This window comes from Onychomys torridus, chromosome 2 (assembly GCF_903995425.1).
Source record: "Onychomys torridus chromosome 2, mOncTor1.1, whole genome shotgun sequence".
Classification (NCBI taxonomy): domain Eukaryota; kingdom Metazoa; phylum Chordata; class Mammalia; order Rodentia; family Cricetidae; genus Onychomys; species Onychomys torridus.
The window spans coordinates 66,580,614-66,602,536 of NC_050444.1; the positions used below are offsets into that span (position 1 = coordinate 66,580,614).

Genomic DNA, 21,923 nt, shown 5'->3' on the forward strand with positions numbered 1-21,923 from the left:
GTAGACACGTCTGTGAATCTTCTGTCATTACGTTTTCACTAGGGAGGAGGGTAAGGACAGGAAGAGAAGGCTTGGACAAAGCCACAAGGAGCTCTCTCCCCAGAAGTCAGGGAAAGAATGAGCTGGCCGGGGGCTTGGAGAAAAAATGGGAAAAGCAAGAATCATCATCTGCCTGGGGCACTGTGGGCAGATCAGGCTGGAGTCGGGCGCTGCTTTGAGCAATAAAATGGCTGCTGGTGACTTCAGTCATAGCGCCTTCAATGCAATGGCAGGGTCTGAGGGGCCATTAGAGACGAGGAAACCAAGAGAGCACATATAGACAATTCTCAAAAAGTTCCTGATAAAGGTAGGATAAAGAAGATGCATCCGGTGCTTGAGAACATGACCACATCCACAGAAATGAAAGGGAGAAAAATCCGAAACCTGGCAGGCATGGCTGCCTCTCTACAGACAGAAACCAAGGTACAGGGAGGGCTCACCTCCCTCCCAGCAGTGTGTGAGAGAGGCTGGATTTGAACCTCTGTCTGTAACAAGCCACACAGAGGAAAGGTCAGTATAGAACCTTCTGGTCGCTCTGAAGTATGTGGGGTTCAAGGTGTCACAGCCGCTTTAACCGCTTGCCCACATGTTCTTTTCCTGTGAGGCCCCAAGGCCACCCTGAGGACGACTGGCCCCCTGACCACACTGTTCTCTCCTTACAGCTTTTCATCATTTTGGTCTTGTCTTTCCTCCAAAGACGAGAGCATCGTAGACGAAGAGATGACACCTTCTACCTCCTGGGGGACCACTTTGGGATCATCATGTGAGTTTAATCAGTGTCATCTTCTGAAGCTTGGGGTAACCCGTGGTTGGGACCCACACAGATTACAAGGCCACGTAGCTCCCAGGATCCAGTCTTCTCCCACTGCATGCATCTTGCTCTTCCACCCCGTGTTAGGGTTTCTGTGGCTGTGATGAAACACTGTGATCAAAAGGGGAGAGGGTTTAGCTGGCTAACATTTCCACATTGTAGTCCATCATCAAAGAAAGCCAGGACAGGAACTCAAACCAGTAGGAACCTGGAGGCAGGAGCTGATGCAGAGGCCGTGAGGGTTACTGCTTACTGGCTTGCTCAGCCTGCTTTCTTTCTTCCTTTCTTTCTTTCTTTTTTTTTTTTTTTAAAGATTTATTTATTTATTATGTATACAGTGAGTGTTCAACCTGCAGACCAGAAGAGGGCACCAGATCTTTCATTGTAGATGGTTGTGAGCCCCCATGTGGTTGCTGGGAATTGAACTCAGGACCTCTGGAAGAACAGCCAGTGCTCTTAACCTCTGAGCCATCTCTCCAGCCCCTCAGCCTGCTTTCTTATAGAACCCAGGACCCAGCAGCCCAGGGGTGACCCCACCCACAATGGTCTGGGCCCGCCCACATCCATCACTAATTAAGAAATGCCTTACAGCTGGATCTTATGGAGGCATTCTCTCAATTGAGGCTCCTTCTCTGCTGACTCTGGTTTATAGAAGTTGAAATAAAACTAGCTAGTACACATCCCTTCTCTAAACAATGCTCTGAGAGGCCAGAGCCCTCTCAGTCACTGCCACCATCAGCACCCAGGGCTGCCCAGCTAGGGAGAAACTGTTCAAGGAGATCCAGACAGCCATGGGAAGGCCCTCCATGACAGTTATTCCTTCACTGCTATGACAAGCCTTCAGACAGAGACAACTTAAGGGAGCTGAGGCTTATTGTGTCTCACAGTTTAGAGAGCACAGTCCATCAAGGTGAGGAGGGTGTGGAGGCTGGAGCAGCCTGGTTTGGGGCAGCAGGAGTGAGTGGCAGAGCTCCTCACACAGCAGCCAGGTCAGGGAGCAGAGGCTAGACAGGAAGCAACACTGCGCTCTAACCTTCAAAGGCCCATTCCTACCTTCTCTGAAGATCCATAGCCTTCCAAAACCACACCCTTGGCTGGGGACCAAGTCTTCAAACACACAAGACAGTGAGAAAGAGTTCACATCCAAATAAACAATGCCCTCCCACTCTGGGGACTGTGGCCACCTCAGGAAACAAGAAGCAAAAGGTCCCTAATGACCAAAAGCAGCCACCCTTCTGGTTGGGATGGAATCATGGAGCACATGTGAGATCCTGCCCAGCTTCCAGGGGCTTCCTAGTTCTGCCATTCTGCGTGTTTGTACCTCTTAGCACATTTTTCTTCAGTTCTAATTATTCTGTCTCATGACTCCATCAGCAGCAGCATTACCAGCATCATTGCCATCATCACTGTGGAGTTAGTATTTACTGCACAGCTATTGACCCAGTTTGCTCTTCTCTCTGATCCTCCCATGCCACCATCGAATCAAACACACACGCAGCAGATGTCTTGAGAACTCAGCCTCAGGAGAAGGGGCCAGGATGCCAGGACAGAGGCTAAGGGTAATCTGGGAGGCAGGAAAAGCCCAACCACAAGGCCCAAGCTAGGTTCCTTCTGGATGCCTCTTGCTGGGACAGTCAGCCCCTCCCACTCCATTGGGTGCAAGCTACGTGGCACGGCAAAGGGCTGAGACTGGCTGTTAGTCACTTTTTTCTATTGCTGTGACCAAATACTGGACAAAAAGCAACAGAGAGAAGGAGGAGTTTCTTTTGGCTCACAATCTGAGGAGCAGCACCCTTCATCATGGCAGAGAAGACAGGATGCAAGAGTAGGAGGCAGGTGACGGTCACATTGCATCTGCAGTCTGGAAGCAGAGAGAGGTGGAGGCTGGTTGTCTGTTCACTTTCTCCTTTCTGTTCAACCAGGATCCAAACTATGGGATGATATTATCCACATTCAGAGCTGGTCAGCTAGAACTTTCTAGAAACATCTTCATGGATATACTCAGAGACATATTTCCATGGTGATCTTTAATCTCATCAAATTGACAATGTGATTAACTGTCACATAGATAAAGATCCTTTGACCCCACACTGGACATGTGACAGAAGTTGAGGCAACCACATTAAACTTCCTGGATTGACGTGATCATGGCTCATTTGATTGGCTCATGGCACAACCCCTGGTTCTCTTAGTCATTCTGCCTCTCGTTGTCACTGATACTCCCTGCTCTAGTTTGAATGAGAAATGTCCCTTGTCGGTTCATGTATTTGAACACCTTATCCCTAGTCGGTGGCCATGTTTGGGAAGGTGATGAGACCTTCCAGGGGAAGAGCCTTGCTGGAGGAAGTATGTCAGCAGGGGTGGGCTTTGAGGCTGTACATCTAGGCCCTGTTTCCTGTTCTCTCCCTCTCTCTCTGCTTCCTGTGCTCAGATGAAATGTGATCAGAACTATGTGGCCAGCTCCATGCTCATGCCTTCCACACCACAGTGGATTGCATCCCTTCTAGAACTATACGTCAAAATAACACCCCACCCCCATTTGCTTTTTGTTGGGGGTATTTTATCACAGCAACAGAAAAATAGCTAATACATCCCATCCCTTCTTGTCTGCATGACATTCTCCAGCTTCATCTGCTGGCCACAATGACTCCAGGATAAGCAAAGCATGGAGCTTCTGTCTCTTCTGTAAACTTTGGGAAACTGAGTCTCACATACACCCTAAGTACCATAGTTGGGTCTTGATGGAATTCGGTTTGACAAGATGCGTCTCTGCAAACTGCACTGAGCTGGAGTTCCTCCCGAGGTCATGCACCCTCTGCAGACTTCATAGTTCCCTCAACGGTGACATTGAGGGCGGGAGTCTGAAACAGGAACATGAATTTGGTGCTGCAGAAAGCAGCAGAGACAGGTTGCTGGGGCAGGAGATGAAGACAGCTCCTCAGGCTGAGCTTACTAGAAGGTGGAAGTGGTCATCAGGACTCTGGTTTGTAGTGACCAGCTCTCAGGTCACCAGAGTGCACTCTGTTTTTCTCGTTATAACAGAGTATCATGTTACTCAATGAGCCTCAAATTCACTAGGAAGCCAAGGATGACCTTGAACTCCTGATTCTCTTGCCTCCACCTCCCACGTGCTGGTATTCGAGGACTGCCCCCAGTATTCCGAACTCCAGGCTCTGATTCTGGTTGGAGAGCCCTTCCCAAATGCAGCTGCTATTTTGAATCACAGAAAACTCCTTTGCTTAGGAGAAACATTATCTAACCTTACATTTAACCACAGGAAACAGAAAGAGGGAACTTTTAAAAAGGAAGTTACAAAGCTTTCACAGTAACTGATTTCCTGAGAACTGAGAGGAGACCCCCAGGGAAAATGACTGTCTTTTTCTGTCCTTCCATGTCACTGGGGTACCTCCGAGCCATTGTGCCATGTTCCTCTTCCTGTGACCTTGGCTCTTCTGTCGTAGCACTCCGATCATGACTTGGAGTGACTGCAACAGTTAACAGCCAGGGTCACAGTGAGAAAAAGACAAGGCCATATATTGGCCTGAACATCCAGACTCCAGCAGTGACCCACTGTCCAGTCAGCCATGGGCAGGAAAGCAGAGTCACTTTAGGGAGGGCAAATTTCACTTCTTGTAGGGTTTTCCAGCTGGGTTGAGAGTTAAATTGTGGTCTCCAGGGATGGTTCAGCCATTAAAGACTAGACTCACAACCAAAATGTCAAGAGAATTAAATTGACGGAAGAGAAACTGACAGGGAAAAACATATTCATTTACTTAATGTGACTTTTAAAGGCCCAGGAGCCCATAAGGACACGGAGATTCTAAGATGCAGTTAAAGTTGGACATGTAGGACCAGTAAGGTGGCTCAGTGGGTAAAGGAACCTGCCCACCAAGCCCAGGGACGCTCACTAGATCCCCACATGGTGGAAGGAGAGAATTGACTCCCACAGTTATTGTCTTTTGACTTCCATAGGCAACACACACACACACACACACACACACACACACACACACACCTTTTAAAAAGCAGTGTGTGTGTGTGTGTGTGTGTGTGTGTGTGTGTGTGTGTGTGTGTGTGTGTAGTAAGTTTGGAAAAACTGAGAGTAAGTAGCGAATGAGTGTTATTTTACAGACCTGTGTGGAATTCTCTTGGCCTCAACTTCTCATCCATGAGAACAATCATGCCATTTCTCTGATCTTTGAGGGTATCTTTTACATGGGAATTTCATCTGCTATTTTTAACTTGGTCAGAGAAATATTTTTATAGTGCTTCTTAAAGATGTATTTTTATTTGTGTGAGTGCAGCTGCCCTCAGAGTCCAGACATGGCAAAGCCCCCTGGTCCTGGAGTTAACAGACATTTAGCTGTGAGCCACCTGACAGGGTGCTAGGGATCAAACTCAGCTCCTCCACCAGAGTGGTATGCACTCTAACTGTGGAGTCTGCTCTCTGGCCCCTCATTCTCTGTGTGTGTTTTTTCCCCTAAGGATTTTTTTTACCTTAATTTTTATTTTATATGTATGGGTGTTATGCCTGCACGTATGTCTGCATACCATGTTCATGCAATGCTCATGGAGGCTAGAAGAGGGCTTTGCATGATCCAGGACTGGGATTTATAGATGGTTGTGAGCCATCCTATGGGTGTTGGGAATGAAACCAGGGTCCTCTGGAAGAGCAACCATTGCTTTGAAGTGCTGAGCCATTCTCTAGCCCCATACTGTCTTTTAACTCTCATTTTTTTTTTTTTTTGGTCAAGTATCTTTAATTCAAAATATCCCTTATGCCAAAATGGCATATTTTGAAGTGGCATAGTTTTAGCCCTTTCCTTTACATGGTACCAACTTAGCCAATGACACCCAGACCTTCATCAGAGATATCAGAGGGAAGAGTCTTCATAGGCTGTGTCTGGGTGCCTGACAGTCTCCCTAATTCTGATGAGACATGCTCCTTGTTTTGGTATTCAAGTCACATCGTCTGTATCTAATAAAAACTTGTTCCGTTTTGCCTGGTGTCATGGCTCCCAGCTAGGTGTCATGGCTCCCAGCACCCTTGCTCCATCCATCCCTACTAGATTTGCAGGACCTCTGGGAAGAACTGTGTCTTCCTCACTTTAGAGCCCCGAATCTGTGCTTAGCTCCAGACCTTGGTTGCAATGAGCAGCTCCCTCTCCCACAATCCCTCCAACTGGTGGGATGGCTGCTTTCAAGGTTCTCCAGAGACCCACACACCGTTTCTGTCATCTACAGGCCTCTGGACTTTGTGGGGACTTTCAGCAACCGGTGGTCCTATGGAGTTGCCTTTGGGGCCACAGCCAATAAGGTCATGTTCCTGTTCTCAGAAGGCTACCAGCCCCTGAAGGTTCCACAGTGGGCCCAAGGTACCAGGCCTGCCTCATACATCCTGCAAATGTCACCTGGACATGCTTGCTCTCAGAGGCCGTGGGGGTGGTCTGGAGGGATAAGTTCTGTGAGCAGCCACATTCTTCTTAGCCTATTACTTACCCAAAGTCAATGCTTAGTAGCCCACAATGCTTCCCAGCTTGCCTGGGGGGCTTCTCCGCAGTTACACTCAGAGGTGCTTTAGACAAACAACAAAGGCACAGGAAGTAGAAGCTTCCTCATCTTCTGCAGCCAGTCCTCCGAGGCTGTTGCCTCCTAAAAGCTGCAGTTTCTGGGGCTCCTCCTCAAGGAATGATGCATGTGTCTTTGGCCACTGGCCCGAGGCCTCTCTCCCCAGGTTCCATGCTTTATTTAAAGGAGCTACTCTGACCTACAGATTTGGTGAGCTCTCGTACAATTCCAGACCCTTCTCTCCATTTTTACAAACTCCTCTTTGCACTGATGGAGTACAGTCAACACCTCCAGGAAGGCTGCTCCATTCTTTGCCTCCCGGGGATGGGGTATCACTGGCTTCCTTGTCTGTGTCCCTGTGGCAGGATGAATGTGCCTCTGTTGCAGCTCATTTCAGACTGCTCTCCTGCCAGTCTTCCCCACTGTCAAAGCAAGAACCCTGGTCCTTTCTGCCATGCAGTGCCTGGCCCAGGAGCATCTCAAAGCTGACACATAGTAAGGGTCATCTTGGATGACTAGGCCTTTCCTAGATGCTGTCAGTCCATCTCAGAGCTAGCCAGCGGCGGGGCCAATGTGACCATCACTTCCATAGAGAGTGCTCTCTAGTGTGCACAGTAGGTGGGCCAGTGTGACCACCACCTTCCCTCAAGTGCCATCCAGTACACACAACACGTCTGTCTGGGCCCCCATGATACACCTGGGTGCTGTCCTCACAGATGTTTCGGTTTGCTGGCTGGCTTGTCTCTGCCTGCAATACTGTGAGCTACTCACATGTAACGACTCCGGTGTTCATCTCCATGCTCAGCTGGCACCAACCATGGGGAGGGGAGCAGGAAGAGGCTGTGGCTGAATGAAGGATACTGCTGCATTCCTCTGCCATGGCCTAGGGCTCTTCCAGTTGGCTCTTAGGTCCTGAGGCCCCAACCTAGCTCAGAACGGAACATCACAACGCTCGGTCTCATTTCTTCCAGCCTTTGTGCTTCTCCTGGGCGGCATGGAAGTCGGCCTGTCTTACTTCCCCTTCTTTGCCTGCCTGTCCTCAGAGTTCCGGCTGGTCAGCTCCATTCTGGGCTTCAGCTACTCCCTGACCTGGTAAGATGACTCTGCTGGCCTTCTTCTGGCCATTTTGGCCATGGCTGAAATCTAGGCAGGGGGATAGAGATGGCCTGGGATTCTGTGTGGAGAACAGCAAGGCCTGGAATGGACAGAGGTGACTTGCCCAATACCCCACTGTTGCTCCTTCTTGGGGTACTTCCGAGGCTTCCGAAGGTCTGTCCAGGACCCTGTGTGCATCCTAGGAGGATGTTCGTGATTAGAATACTCGTAGATGCCAGGAATTAAGGAAACTGACAGTGGCCCTCATAGAGGTAGTGGAGCCCATGTCCAGGGCTTCTCCTAGAGAAAGTTCTTGTGTCTCTGCTTGACATTCGGGGCCATCCTGGCTTGGCCTCTTCTTCCTCCTTCTCCAGGCCCTAAGGATGTCCAGCACACACCTTCAGTCACACAATTTCCTATAGTCCATTACCTCTCCACTTAGTCACTCACCAATCATTCTTTATGTTCCACAGCAAGCCAGGGAGAGAGCAGGAAAGAGCCTCATGGACTCTGTACTCTGGTCCCTGGGCCTCTGTGTTCCTTTCCCTTGGTAGAGCACCTTTCTCCCACCCGGGTCGATGCTTGGCTCATGGTGAATATGACTTCAGAATTACATACTTACGCAGGGCTGGCACCAGGGAGCTTCTGTCAACTGAGTGACCTGCCTTGGAACAGTCTCACTCCTAAGTCTCTGAGACTCATCCCTTGCTCCCCTTCCCCAACCCACCCACCTAATCCTCCATTCAGCAAGAGCCTTAGTCACAGCCAGGGGACCTGAGACCTTGCCCTGGCTCCATGTGTCTGTAAGTGGCTTGGGTTAATCCCTTGCTGGCCCTGAACTTCCACCTCCTTGAATGCTAGAGAGAGAGAGAGAGAGAGAGAGAGAGAGAGAGAGAGAGAGAGAGGAGGAACATTTCCTGCCTTCCTCCTTGGTCCACAAGGACTTCAAGATGTGTCCTCCATTAGGGCAGGCCCAGCAAATGCACTGCTCAGCTAGGCACAAGCAGGTGCCCAGTCAGGAAGGGACAGATATGGTCCTCTCTAGGGGTAGCAGGCAGGATGTGGGCTGTGTTCACCAGGCTGCTCTGGGTTGTGCTGGCATGGAAGCCCACCCTAACCTGCTTCTGTCCTGCAGGTTTGTGCTTACCATTCTTCAGATCTCACAGTGTCCCCATGGGCAGGTAAGTCCCTGCTGACCTCACTCAGAATGTTCAGTCACCACCTCAGGGCCACCCAGCTCTGTGAGCTCAGACAAGCCTTCCCTGGGTATCAGTTTCCCCACCTGTGGGGGAGGGGAGTGGGCATTGCTCACCTGGCTTCTGTTTGTGTAGTGCCTTTCATTCACTGCCCCCCCCCCACCCCCATCACTGGCAGACATTGTCTCATGTGGTCCTCAAGGCAGCTCATCACACCTACTTCAGAGGTGAAGAGTCTATGCCAACTTTGCCGAGTAAGTCACAGGAGTCAGCAGAGCTGGGAGCTGAGGCGGGGACCAGCCAAGGTCAAGGCCCCTCTCCACCCCACTTGGTCCCAGCTTCTCTTGCTATAACATCAAATAATCAGACAGGGAAGTTTTCCAGCAAGACCACCATTGCCCTTCCCAGAGTCAGTGAAAGTTGCAGGCTGGTTCTCCCAACCCAGAAAAGGAGCAAACTGAGGAGGATCCTATTAGCCAGGTTCACCCTGTTCTGCAAAAGCTCCGTTTGGTTACACTGTGTCAATTCTGGGTGTTGCTATAATTTGGTTTCTAGCAGTACTTGAAGGTATTTCTCTAGAGTGTTTTACCTTCCCTGTCCTGTGGACCCCAGTAATGGCCAGCCAGGAAAGGTGCTTGTCATCTGTGAACGCTCTTTAACTGACCACTCACTGGTTACCCCTAGCAATGGCCAACTTGGGGCCAAAGCCAGATGCTTTTTAACCTCCTTCCTCCATCCTGCCCTTTCTGCCCTAACTATGCCAGCTTGCAGGCAGACAGTGGGCCCTGATCAAGCCTTCTCTCTGCAGGTTTCCCCAGAGTAAAGGCTTATACCATCAGCAAGTGGCTTGTCCCCTGTCTGCCCTTCCTGTTCATGGTCTTTCAGGTGTCACACTGCACTTAGAAGGGCCCCCGGGAAGGTCTGGAGGAGTCAGACCCAGGCCTTACACCCTTCCCAGGATTCAACAGTGGCCTATTGGATGCTTGTGATAAAGAGACGTGAGGCAGAGCCTATTAGAAAAGTGAGACAGATCAGCTGGGCATTCCCTCCACTTCTCTACTCCGGCCTGGGCACACCTGGCAAACCTCTGCCCAGGGATTCTTCTTTACCACTGACTGCAGGGCCTGGATCTGGGTCACAGCCTTCCTTCAGCCCCTTCTTGACCTCTCAGTCTCCCAGAGGTGTGCTTGAAGGTCCAAGTGTTTAGGGCTGCTTAGGGAGAGGGTAGGATCTTCTAATTCAGACTTTGATGCCCAACTGCCATGTGCGAAGTTCCAATGTCCATGGAGGGCCGTACAGACACGGGGAAGAAACAGGAAAGTGTGGCCGCGGTCACGGCAAGCCAGTGTGGACTGGAGAAGGAGGAAACTGACACCTCCATCTCAGGGCCGCTGCATCCTGTACCCTTACATCCATCACAGCACCAAACCCCAGTTCCCTGGGGGGACGAGGCCCCCAGAATGTGACAAAACATAAAAGCAACCAGTACATGGTGAAAGCTGAGTGCCACTAGCGTTTGAAAGCAGGTTTTTGTTTTTTTTTAAAAAAGGCATTTAAAAAAGGTTGAAAACAGTCCCCTGAGAAACCTGTTGCTCTCCACCCCCCCTCTTCCCTTTCGATCCCCACTGCCTCCCCTCCCTTCTTTCATCTCTATTTCTCCCTTCCCCTACCCCCTTTCTTCCTTCCGTCTACCTCCTCACCCCTGTATTCCAGTCTCCATTTCCCAAAAGGGACATTTACTTTCTTAGATTAAAACAAAACAAGCTGCTTTTTCATTAGCTAAAAAGGCTCAAAGTTTTCTATCTGGGGTTGCTGGACTCAAATCCATTTTTCTTCTGACCATGTAGTGGGAGCAGGGATTGGCTGACCATGTGTGTGTGTGTGGGGGGGGAGCAGGGATTGACTGACCATGTGTGTGTGGGGGGAGCAGGGATTGACTGACCATGTGTGTGTGTGTGTGTGTGTGTGGAGCAGGGATTGGCTAACCATGTGTGTGTGGGGGAGCAGGGATTGGCTGACCATGTGTGTGTGTGGTGGGGGGGAGCAGGGATTGGCTGACCATGTGTGTGGGGGGGGGAGCAGGGATTGACTGACCATGTGTGTGGGGGGGGAGCAGGGATTGGCTGACCATGTGTGTGTGGGGGGAGCAGGGATTGGCTGACCATGTGTGTGTGTGGGGGGGGGAGCAGGGATTGGCTGACATGTGTGTGTGTGTGTGGGGGGGAGCAGTGATTGGCTGACCATGTGTGTGTGTGGGGGGGGGAGCAGGGATTGGCTGACCATGTGTGTGTGTGGGGGAGCAGGGATTGGCTGACCATGTGTGTGGGGGGGAGCAGGGATTGACTGACCATGTGTGTGTGTGTGTGGTGGGGGAGCAGGGATTGGCTGACATGTGTGTGTGTGTGGGGGGAGAGCAGGGATTGGCTGACATGTGTGTGTGTGTGGGGGGGGAACAGGGATTGGCTGACATGTGTGTGGGGGGGGAAGAGCAGGGATTGGCTGACCATGTGTGGGGGGGGGAGCAGGGATTGGCTGACCATGTGTGTGTGTGTGGGGGGGAGCAGGGATTGGCTGACCATGTGTGTGTGTGGGGGGGAGCAGGGATTGGCTGACCATGTGTGTGTGTGTGGGGGGAACAGGGATTGGCTGACATGTGTGTGTGTGGCGGGGGGGGGGGGAGAGCAGGGATTGGCTGACATGTGTGTGTGTGCGCGGGGGTGGGGAGGGTGGGGGGGGAACAGGGATTGACTGACCATGTGTGTGTGGGGGGGGGGGAGCAGGGATTGGCTGACATGTGTGTGTGATGGGGGGAACAGGGATTGACTGACCATGTGTGTGTGTGGGGGAGCAGGGATTGGCTGACCATGTGTGTGTGGGGGGGGGAGCAGGGATTGGCTGACCATGTGTGTGTGTGTGGGGGAGCAGGGATTGACTGACCATGTGTGTGTGTGTCGGGGGGAGCAGGGATTGGCTGACATGTGTGTGTGATGGGGGGAACAGGGATTGACTGACCATGTGTGTGTGTGGGGGAGCAGGGATTGGCTGACCATGTGTGTGTGTGGGGGGGGAGCAGGGATTGGCTGACCATGTGTGTGTGTGTGGGGGAGCAGGGATTGACTGACCATGTGTGTGTGTGGGGGGGAGCAGGGATTGGCTGACATGTGTGTGGGGGGGGAGCAGGGATTGACTGACCATATGTTTGTGGGGTGGGGAGCAGGGATTGACTGACCATGTGTGTGTGGGGGGGCAGTGATTGGCTGACATGTGTGTGTGTGGGGGGGAGCAGGATTGGCTGGCCATGTAGAACAAGGATTGGTTACTGCTTTAGTTGTTCAGGGAAGGTGGATCCTGGTGGGAGCCTCTGGACAGACAGTCCTGACCATGTCTTCATAGGTGTAGCCCCAGCCTTACCTCATTACAGCCTGCTAATCTCCCATGCCACCTCTGTTTCTGTTGCAGTTTCTAGGAAGGTTCGAGACCCTCATTTTCTACTGGCCCTCACTGCTGTGCCTGGGTTTCCTGCTTGGCCGCTTCCTGCACATGTTCCTTAAGGCTCTGCCAACCCGCCTGGGCCTGGAGCCACAGGCAGTGAGTTCTCAAGACGGGGAGGGGGGCTCTGTTTCTGCTTCTCCTGCACAGCCCCTCAGGTGAGGGAGACAGAGCAGTGGCTGGCCCAGCCTGGCCTAGGAGAGTTGAGAAGGGCCAGACCTCTGACCTACCAGGGAAAGCTGGAGCCTGACAAAGTTGAAACCTGCCCCGAGGGATGACGGGAGGTGGGATAGCAAAGCTTGAACCTAAATCCCGGCCTCCGTGGCGATGACCCCTTAAGAGACCAAACCCTAGCAAGTATCTGTGAGCCAGCACATCCCCTCCATCCTCGTCCTCGCAGGAAGAGAAGTCAGTGTTGGAGGCCCACCAGGCAGAGCATGTGAAGCGGCTCCTGAGAAAGCCTCGCCCGCAGTAAGCTCTCCTCTGCCCCTTCACCCTTGGGTTCAAGCCAGCTCCCCCACCACCACCCCCCACACACCCTGGGACTGTGGAGAGGAACCAATCCAAAGCAGACAAAATCAGGGAGGAAAACAGGGCCTAGGACTCAAAAAAGGGAATCCAGTTTGAGGCCAGCCTGGGCTACCAAGTGAGTTCCAGCAAAAGGTGCAAAGCTACACAGAGAACCCTGTCTTGAACCCCCCTCCCCAAAAGGGGGAGGGGAAATCCATCAGGCCAACTGGACCTGGGGGCTTAAGAGACAACCTCAGAACCAGTTCTTCTTAGAGCTCCCAAATGTGCTTTTTTTTTTTTTTTTTTTTTTTTTGGCTTTTCAAGACAGAGTTTCTTTGAAACCTAACCTGGAACTCTGTAGCCCAGGCTGGCCTCGTACTCACAGAGATCTGCCTGGTTCCCGAGTGCTGGGATTAAAGGTGTGCACCACCACTGCCCAGCCCTAACTGTGCTCTTTACTGTCCGGGCTTCACTCTGGGTAGGTTCCTCTGCACTACAGTCTCCAAGAGGAAAGAGACATTTCACTTTCCATTTTTAAAAGTAAGTCATTTGAGTATATTCCATTGGATCAAATTCCAGCTGAAAAAATAATTACTGTGTCTAGACGATTGGCCTACAGAGATTGGTGAGCCTGAGCATGCTTCTTGTCTCACTTCTTGGGACGGGGAGTAGTGACAGCTCACTTAACAAGTAAGGTCCAGGGTAGGTAGGGGTAATCAGCTTCCCACTAGAGCTTCTGAGATAGTCCTCCAGCCCACCTGTGCATCAGCCACCTTCATACTGGGGAGATCCCAGAGATGGGATGTATCTTGTCCCAGGTCACACAGCATCCAAGTTCCTACTGTGATGAGAATTAGCTTTGGAGACCTGTATCAAAATATTTGAAATAATACTGGCATTAACAAAACCTGGATGTATTATTTTCGCATATATAAGAACTCCGGAGGTGAGCAGTCCATAGTGGCCCCACACCGCCCATGATGTCGGCCCACAAGCCGCCTGTGTTTCTGTTCCAGCATCTTAGTGTGGACCTTTCCTCCTCAGGGCTGTCTCATGGTCCAGCATGGCTGCTGAAGCGCCAGCCTGGACCAGCCACTAGTCTGCATTTCCCAGGGCAGAAGAAAATAAGACAGAGCAAAAGGGCCTGAGAAGTCTCCCAAGGTCCCATGTCATACTCAGGGTGACCAGAACCTATTCAGAGACTCGAGCTGCAAGAGAAGTTGGGGTTTCTGTGGTCCCCCCCCAAAAAAAATCCCTCCATTTTTTTTTGTCCTTAAGGACGAGGGAAGGTGGGAAGTGGTAGAAACTCCCAGAGTTCCTTTTCTGGTGTCCATTCATTCACAGAGAAAGAGAGAAGTCTTGGTTTCAAGCCAGGGTGTATGAGTGGGACCCCTGCTTCCAGTTCCCCAGCAGGATGATTGGGACCCTTGTGCTGGCATTCATCTGCCTGTACCTTGTAAGTAGCTCCAGGGAAATCCTTTCCTGTTTTGTAAACAGAAAAGTATCCGGGCTGCAGTCACCCAGTCTTTGGGACAAGCAGCCTCCACCTGAAGTTTGGGTCACAGTAGAATGTGGTGAGTTGAGGAAGTACAGTGCTTTCAATCTACCATTTTACCTGCAAGGACCCTTCACTCAGACAGTCACAGGACAGTTATCCGGGACAAATAAAACTGGTAGTGACTTGCGCCTTTAATCCCAGCACATGGGAGACAGAGACAGGTGGATCTCTTAGTTCAAAGCTAACTATTCTATATGGTTCCAGGCTAACTAGGGCTTCTTAGTGAGACTATGTCTAAAAAAAAATCCATAGGATAAAATTTAGCATTTATGGGGCTGGAGATGGTTCAGTGTTAAGAGCACTGGCTGCCCTTCCAGAGGACTCGGGTTCAATTCCCAGCACCCACATGGCAGCCCACCTCTGTCTGTAGCTCCAGTTCCAAAGAATCCAACACCTTCACACAGACACACGTGCAGGCAAAACACCAATGTACAGAAAGTTAAAATAAATCATTAAAATAAAAAAAAGTATTACTAAAAAATTTAGCATTGACTAACAGTTGATAAGGAAAAAAATGGTCAATATCATTTGATATGCACAATTGACCCAGGAAAGTTGATAGAAATGATCTCTAAAGAAAATGTACAATTATAGATAGTAAGTTATACTGTGAAGAATTAAGTCATTTAAATATAAAGTAATTGGTTCTCTTTCTCTTTGTTTTGTTTTTGTTTTTTCCTCTGAGACAGGGTTTCTCTATGTAGCCCTGGCTGTCCTGGAACTCGTTCTGTAGACCAGGCCGGCCTCAAACTCAGAGATCTGCCTGCCTCTGCCTCCTGAGTGCTGAGATTAAAGTCATGCACTACCACTGCCCAGCAGGTAATTAATTCTCACAAAAATAATTTCAGTAAATTAAAGATGAACATGGACAAGTAGAATTGGTTTATGGTATGGATCAAAACTGAAATATCTTTCATTTGCTTTTCTTTTCTCAAGAAAATGTTTTCAATGTTGATATAATTCTCCTTTCAGTATTTTATCAGATATAAAATCAAAACACTGGTCATGGTCTAAGTTGCTGGAAGTCAAATGGCTGAATCAAAGGCAGCTGTAATATGCAGAATTCAGACAGTAAAGCCTAGTTATTTTTGCTCATTTTAAAGGCAGGGGGATGGTGTTTCTTTAGAGTAAATTTGTGATTAAAGTTTTAAGGGAATGCATTAATTAGGTTATACCGAAGTTCTGATGCCTTTTATCTTAGTTAGGATTCCTATTGCTGTAGGACACCATGACCATGGCAACTCTTATAAAGGAAAACATTTAATTGGGATTGGCTTACAGTTCAGAGGTTTAGTCCATTATCATCATGGTGGGACATGGCAGCATGCAGACAGACATGGTGCTGGAGAAGGAGCTGAGAGTTCTGCATCTTGATCTGCAGGCAACAGGCAGTGAATTCAGACAGACTTCTTCCAACAGGGTCACACTTCCTCCAACAAAGCCACACCTACTCCACCAAGGTCACACCTCCTAATAGTGCCACACCCTATGAGCTATGGGTTCAATCACATTCAAAGCATACCTTTCAAATGCCAGTGACTTGTCACTATTCATGTTTGCCCTCCCCACCCCCAACCCCAATGCTGAGGGCATGTGCAGGTAGGGGAGGCAGCTCTCTTCCTTGCAATCATTAAGGCACCCCAAATCTTCTATCATGTGCTGCCCCATACCTAGGGCCTCAAGGCCACCTAGTCAGCAGCATGGAGGAAAAATAGCAAGATGCTTGCCGAAGGTTTTCCTGAACAAGGTTGTAGAAGAACCACCTGTCTCTTCTGCTTCTCCTCCACTGTCCAAATGGGGTTATGTGGCCATACCTGATGTAGGGAGGCTGGGAAATTAGTCCAGAAGGCTAAAAGACTTTTTAAAATTAATTAATTTACTGTACTTGTATGTATAAATATGTGTGTGTGTGTGTGTGTGTGTGCATATGGAGGCCAGAGGTTGAATCAGGTGTCTTTCTGAATTATCTTCATTTATTTCATTAGGCAGGGTCTTTTCCTAAACCCAGAGTTTGGCAACTGTGATACTCTAGCTAGCAAGTTCATTGTGGGGAATCCTCTGGCTCTACTCCCTAGCTATGTGATTACAGGCATCTGCCATGCCCACCAGGCTTTTATATGAATGCTGGGGATCTGAACACTGATCCTCATCATTTTATTACAAGTGCTTTATCTCCTGAGCCATCTCCCAACACCCCCACCCCCAACTTGTGGGGTTTTGTTTTTGTTTTTTGTTTTGAGACAGCGTTCCTCTGTAGCTTTGGAGCCTGTCCTGGACTAGCTTTGTAGACCAGGCTGGCCTTGAACTCACAGAGATCCACCTCCCGAGTGCTGGTATTACAGGCATGTGCCACCACCACCGGGGCCAACCTTGTTTTTTTGAGACAAGATCTGCATTGGGAGCTGAAGATCACTGATTAGGCTGGGGCAGGGGAGTTTCACTGAACTCCTGGGATCTGCCTTTCTCTGCCTCCCCAGCTCTGGGGTTACAAGCACATCCACCATGCTGGACTTTTTATGGGGGTGCTGGGGACCAAATTCAGATCCTTCATGCTAGCTCTGCAAGGCCCTCATCCTCTGAGCCATCTCCCCACTCCCCAGAGGAGGGATTTAAAAGGACAAGTGGAGCTCTCTGCAGCGTTGAATAACTCACTTGGCTTGGTGGTATGGTGTGTCTGAAGAATTAATTGAGCATCTACTGTATAGTAAGCACTGTGTTCAGAGCTAGGAGAGGGCAGAGCGATGAGTCAGCATAGTCCCAGTCCAGGAGAAGCTGTGGGTCCAAGAGAAGGAGTAAGACATGGAAGGAGAGAAAGGACTTGGTGGAAAGGAAAGGTTCTGGAGTTCAGTGAGTTATTCTGGACTAAGAAAGTGCCTGCCGACAGTGGTGTTTGCACTCCACGCCCTTCTCTTTTTCCTTTTCCGTTTCTTTGGTTTGAGACAGGGATTCTCTGTGTAACAGTCCTAGTTGTTCTGGAACTCACTCTGTAGATAGCCCAGGCCGGCCTCAAACTCCCAGAGATCTGCCTGCCTCTGCCTCCCGAGTGCTGGGATTTAAGGCATGCGCCACCACCCAGCTTGCACTCCACTCTGAAAAACAAGCATGGTTTTCTTGGTGGAGAAAGAAGGTGCCGGGAACCAGAGAAGCAACAGTGTGGTGGTGGGCAGACAGGACAGTGGGCAAGCATTGCTGTCATGTGGACTACCCTCTCCTGTTTACATTAGTGAAGGGAGCCATGGAGATGGGGCTGGTCTTGCCCCTAGGGTCACCCCTCCATTGTGGGATTCCATTATCTCTAGTGTTCTTTGTGTCATTATGTGTGAAAGACAAGCTTTGTGCATGGTCACTTTCAAGAGTTCTGGCTGCTTGCAAGAGGCTGGCCTCAAGCCCCCCACCCCCCAAAAAAAAATCTGTTCCCACACTGAGCTGGTCTTGGGAGACCTTGATGCCTGTTCATCTGCATTGCCAGTTCATCGTCATGGAGTTCTGTGTGTTTCTACTTGTGAGAGATGAGCTGGATATATTTGAAGACAGGCTGCAGAGCTACCTCACCCACATGAATGAGACGGGGACCTTGACCCCCGTCATCCTACAGGTGAAAGAACTGATCAGTGTCTCTAAAGGTAAAGCCATCCACTCCCCATCATCTATATAGCATTGAAATTGCCTGACCAGGGTGCCTGGATTTCTTTTGTGTTACGAGTTAACCTGTGCCTTCCTGGATCCACTAGGACAGAGAGCCCAGGACAGTCCATTTTGTTAAAACACATTTGGGGTTGAACTGAATGTGTCCACAAAACAGGTTTTCAACCTGTGGGTCATGACCCTTGGGAGTTGAACAACCCTTTCATAAGACCATTGGAAAACACAGAGATTTACATTATGACTCCTAACAGTAGCAAACTTACAGTTATGAAGTAGCAATGAAAATACTTTTATGGTTGGGGGTCACCAACATGAGAAACCATAGTAAAGGGCCGCAGCGTTAGGAAGTCAGGGAACCACCGCCTTAGACATTTCTCATTTTAAGTAGTTGTTTTAGTTCCCTTTCCCATTGTGGTGATAAACAACACTTACAAAAGCCACCTAAGGGAGATATTTATTCTGGCTCACACTTCAAGGCACAGTCTGTCCCACACGGAAATCCAAGGGCAGGAGCTTGAGGCAGTGGGTCACATTACTGTCAGGAAACAGAGTGAGGCAAGTGCGTTCTGTGTTCCGCTCCCTTTCTCCATTGAAACAGTCCAGGGCCTGGGAATGGTTTTGACCCAGACCCCCCCAGGCTATCCTGTGTTTCTATCTGTCTCTTCCATATTCTCACAGAGAAGTAGCTGAAAGTTCTACATCTGGATCCACAGGCAGCAGGAAGAGAGAGCTACTGGGCCTGGGTTGGGCTTTTGAAGCCTCAAAGCCCACCTCCACAGTGACACACTTCCTCCAACAAGGCCTTGTCTACTCCAAGGTCACAACTCCTAATCCCTCCCAAGTAGTGCCAGTCCCTGATGACTAAGCATTCAAACCTAGGAGCCTATGGGGGCCATTCTTTTTCCAGCCACCACAGTGAGCAGTGTGCTTACTGCACAAGCAGGACAATCAGAGTTCCCACACAAAAAATGGATATGATGGAATGTGCTAGGCCTTGGGACATGGAGACAGGGAGATCTCTGGGGCTTGCTGGTCAGCCAGCCCAAGCCCTGGGTCCCCGTGAGAGATCCTGCCTCAGACAGTAACAATAAAACCAATGTGGGTGATTCCCGAGGAGCAATCCTCATGGTTGATCTCTGCCCTCCCCTACATATGCACATGTCCATGCAACCAATTCCTGCTCGCTTGCTCACTCACACATGCACACATGCAGCTTGGTCTCATCAGTAAAATAGGTCTTAGACAGACAGCCAGTATAATGGTTTCCAAAAGATTTTATGGTGCTGATGTTTTATGATCCTAACCCACCAAATATCCCTGTGTTAGTTCCTTTTCTATCAAAGTGATAAAACACCATGACCAAGGCAACTAGTAGGGGGCTTCATTGGGCTTATGGTTCTAGAAGGTAAGAGTCCATTGTGGCGGGAAGGCATCAAGCAGGAATGGCAGCCGGAGCAGAACCGAGAAGTTGAGAGTTCCCATCTTGAATCACAAACAGGAGCCTTTAAAAAAGTTGGCCTTCAGGGACCCGCCTCCAACAAGGGCTCTTCTCCTAACCTTTCCCGAACAGCGCCACCAACTGGGGACCCAAGTCTTCTAACTTCTGACCCTATAGGGACTTTCTCATTCCAACACCACACTCCCTTAAGTCATGAGACACCTGTTGCAAGTGATTTTCTTCCCATTAAGACTAATGAGCTGGGAGACCATCAAAGCCAGAAGGGGCCATCTTCGGTGTGAATTACTTTCTTATAGCTCTGGGGTCACAGAAAGTCACCTTAGAAGTGAACACTCAGGCAACAGCCGATCCTTCCATATTGCCCTGTTTTACTGTGGCCTGTGAATGAATCTTTAATGCAGATTTAGGTTCAGTACGGTGAGCCCTTGAGCTCCACACTCAAAGAGCACATTATACTTACATTTTAGTAGTACCCATTTTTTTTTTTTAAGAAAAAGATTGATTCATTATTACTTTAGGTACATGTGTACTGTATGTGCCTGGTGCCCTCAGGGGCCACTCTCCCCCTCTGCTTCCTGGCTGCAAAAGCCAGCTGCCTCAAGCTCCCGCTACTGTAACTTCCCCACCCTGACTGTCCCTTAGAACTGTGGACCAGGAAAAACCCTCCCTTCCTTAAACAGCATTTGCCAGGGTATTTTGTTACAGCAGCCAAAAAAGTAACCGAAACAGAGCCTAAATAACAAAACCTGATGGAAGGTGGATGCTACAACCTGTTGATCCCAGCTATACTTGTGACCAGTGTACTCCCACCCTATCCACTCCCCAAAAGTTGCAGTTAGAAGTCAGCTATACTGCGTTTTCCTGGATAGGGCCTACTGTTGATAGGAGAACAACACATACTTCTCCCAACCTTAGTTGAATGTAGTTGGAATATATTAGTATCAAAGGTTTCAGAAGACCACGCAGGCAATCAACTATCCTGGGGATGTGTGGCTAAACCAAGCACAGGCTCGCCCACAGAGAACGAAGTGAAGGAGAGTGTAATGGGTTTGCCTACACCTTTCTGATGAGGATCTGCTCTCTGCACACTGCAGGTGTGTTTTCCAAGCCCTCTCATGTTACCCTTCATATTTCAGGAGCCTGGGTGGTGACTGTCTTCCCTGCCTCCCTCACGTGCATCAGCTACCTCTTCCACATTTTGGCCTGTTACAGGTAAGAAAATTCCAGGAGTCATCTGTGTGACTTCAGCCAAAAGTATACATGACATTCTTTACCCAGAATTCCCGACCAGTACCTGCATGGCTCAGTGTGATACTAGGGAGTGAATACAAGGGCCAGGGATGGTCCAATGCACCTTTTGTTGGGAAGAATATAAGTTTATCAGGCTGGACATCTACAACGATCTACCATTATACTTAGAGTCCTCATCCCAACTTCACCCCAACCTTGGGAGCTGAGTATTTTCCTCTCAACGTTTACAGTTGATGAAGCTGAGACTCAATAAGATTAAATGACGTGTCCGAGCACTGGAGCAGAGGAGCAGGTCCTCCTGATACCCAGAGACCTGCATGTTTCTTGTGCATTCTCATTGTTGTGTGTCAGATCTGTTCCACTGTTAAGGGCTGATAACACCAGGCTCTCAGCAGGTACTTTCAGCTCAAGGAATCATCAGAGTCGGGTCAAGAGGCCTGGGAGCATCTACCTCAAGAACAGCAATGTAGGAAGAGGGCACATGCTCATGCTCACTCTCTGTGTCTCTCTGGGTGTCTCTGTCTCTGTCTCTGTATACTTCTTGTATCTTGATAGGCACTTTTATTTAGATAAGGGAAATTTTCTTTTATGAATTTTTGTTGAAAATATTCTCTATGACTTTGGCATGGGTTTCTTCTTCCTCTGTTCCTATTATTTGTAGATTTGATCTTTTCATCGTGTCCCAGATTTCCTGGATGTTTTGTGCCTGGGATTTTTTAGATTTAACATTTTTCTTTGACCCAAGGTATCAATTTTTTCTATTTTGTGTTCAGTGCCTGAGAGTCTCTCTCCCATCTCTTGTATTCTTTCGGAGAAGCTTGCCTCTGAGGTTCCTGTTTGAGTTCCTACATTTTTTTATTTCCAGTTTTCTATCAGTTTGGGTTTTCTTTATTGATTCTGTCTTCACTTTCATGTCTTAAACCGTTTCTTTCATTTCATTCCACTATTTGTTTGGTTTTTCATGAATTTCATTAATGGATTTATTCATATTCTCCTTAAAGTCCTTGATCATGTTTATAATAGACACTTTGAAGTCCTTGTCTGGTGCTTCAACTACATTGGATCTCTCAGGGCTACCATAGGAGGGCTGCTGGCTCTAGTGGAGACATGCTGTCCTGGCTGTTACTTGTTGTTGGATTTTGTTGTTGGATTTTCTTTTACTCTTTGGGAGGCCCACCACCCAGCTCCCAAATAAATCCCACATGGAGGCTTATTCTTACTTATAAATGCCTGGCTTTAGCTTGGCTTATTTCTTGCCAGTTTTTTATAACTTTAAATTACCACATCTATCTTTTGCCTTGG

The 21,923-nt window shown here is 49.2% G+C and overlaps 1 protein-coding gene across 1 annotated transcript in view; it reads left to right on the forward strand.

The window, feature by feature from the left end:
* LOC118577177 (stimulated by retinoic acid gene 6 protein-like) overlaps positions 1–21,923 on the forward strand; it is a 41,612-nt gene that overhangs the window by 10,734 nt on the left and 8,955 nt on the right. Inside the window, exons 3-11 of the mRNA XM_036177251.1 lie at positions 702–802; positions 6,095–6,225; positions 7,390–7,510; positions 8,649–8,694; positions 12,169–12,297; positions 12,599–12,669; positions 14,053–14,164; positions 17,736–17,889; positions 20,507–20,582. Of these exons, the coding sequence (XP_036033144.1) occupies positions 702–802; positions 6,095–6,225; positions 7,390–7,510; positions 8,649–8,694; positions 12,169–12,297; positions 12,599–12,669; positions 14,053–14,164; positions 17,736–17,889; positions 20,507–20,582 (941 nt within the window). The remainder of the gene's footprint in view (positions 1–701; positions 803–6,094; positions 6,226–7,389; positions 7,511–8,648; positions 8,695–12,168; positions 12,298–12,598; positions 12,670–14,052; positions 14,165–17,735; positions 17,890–20,506; positions 20,583–21,923) is intronic.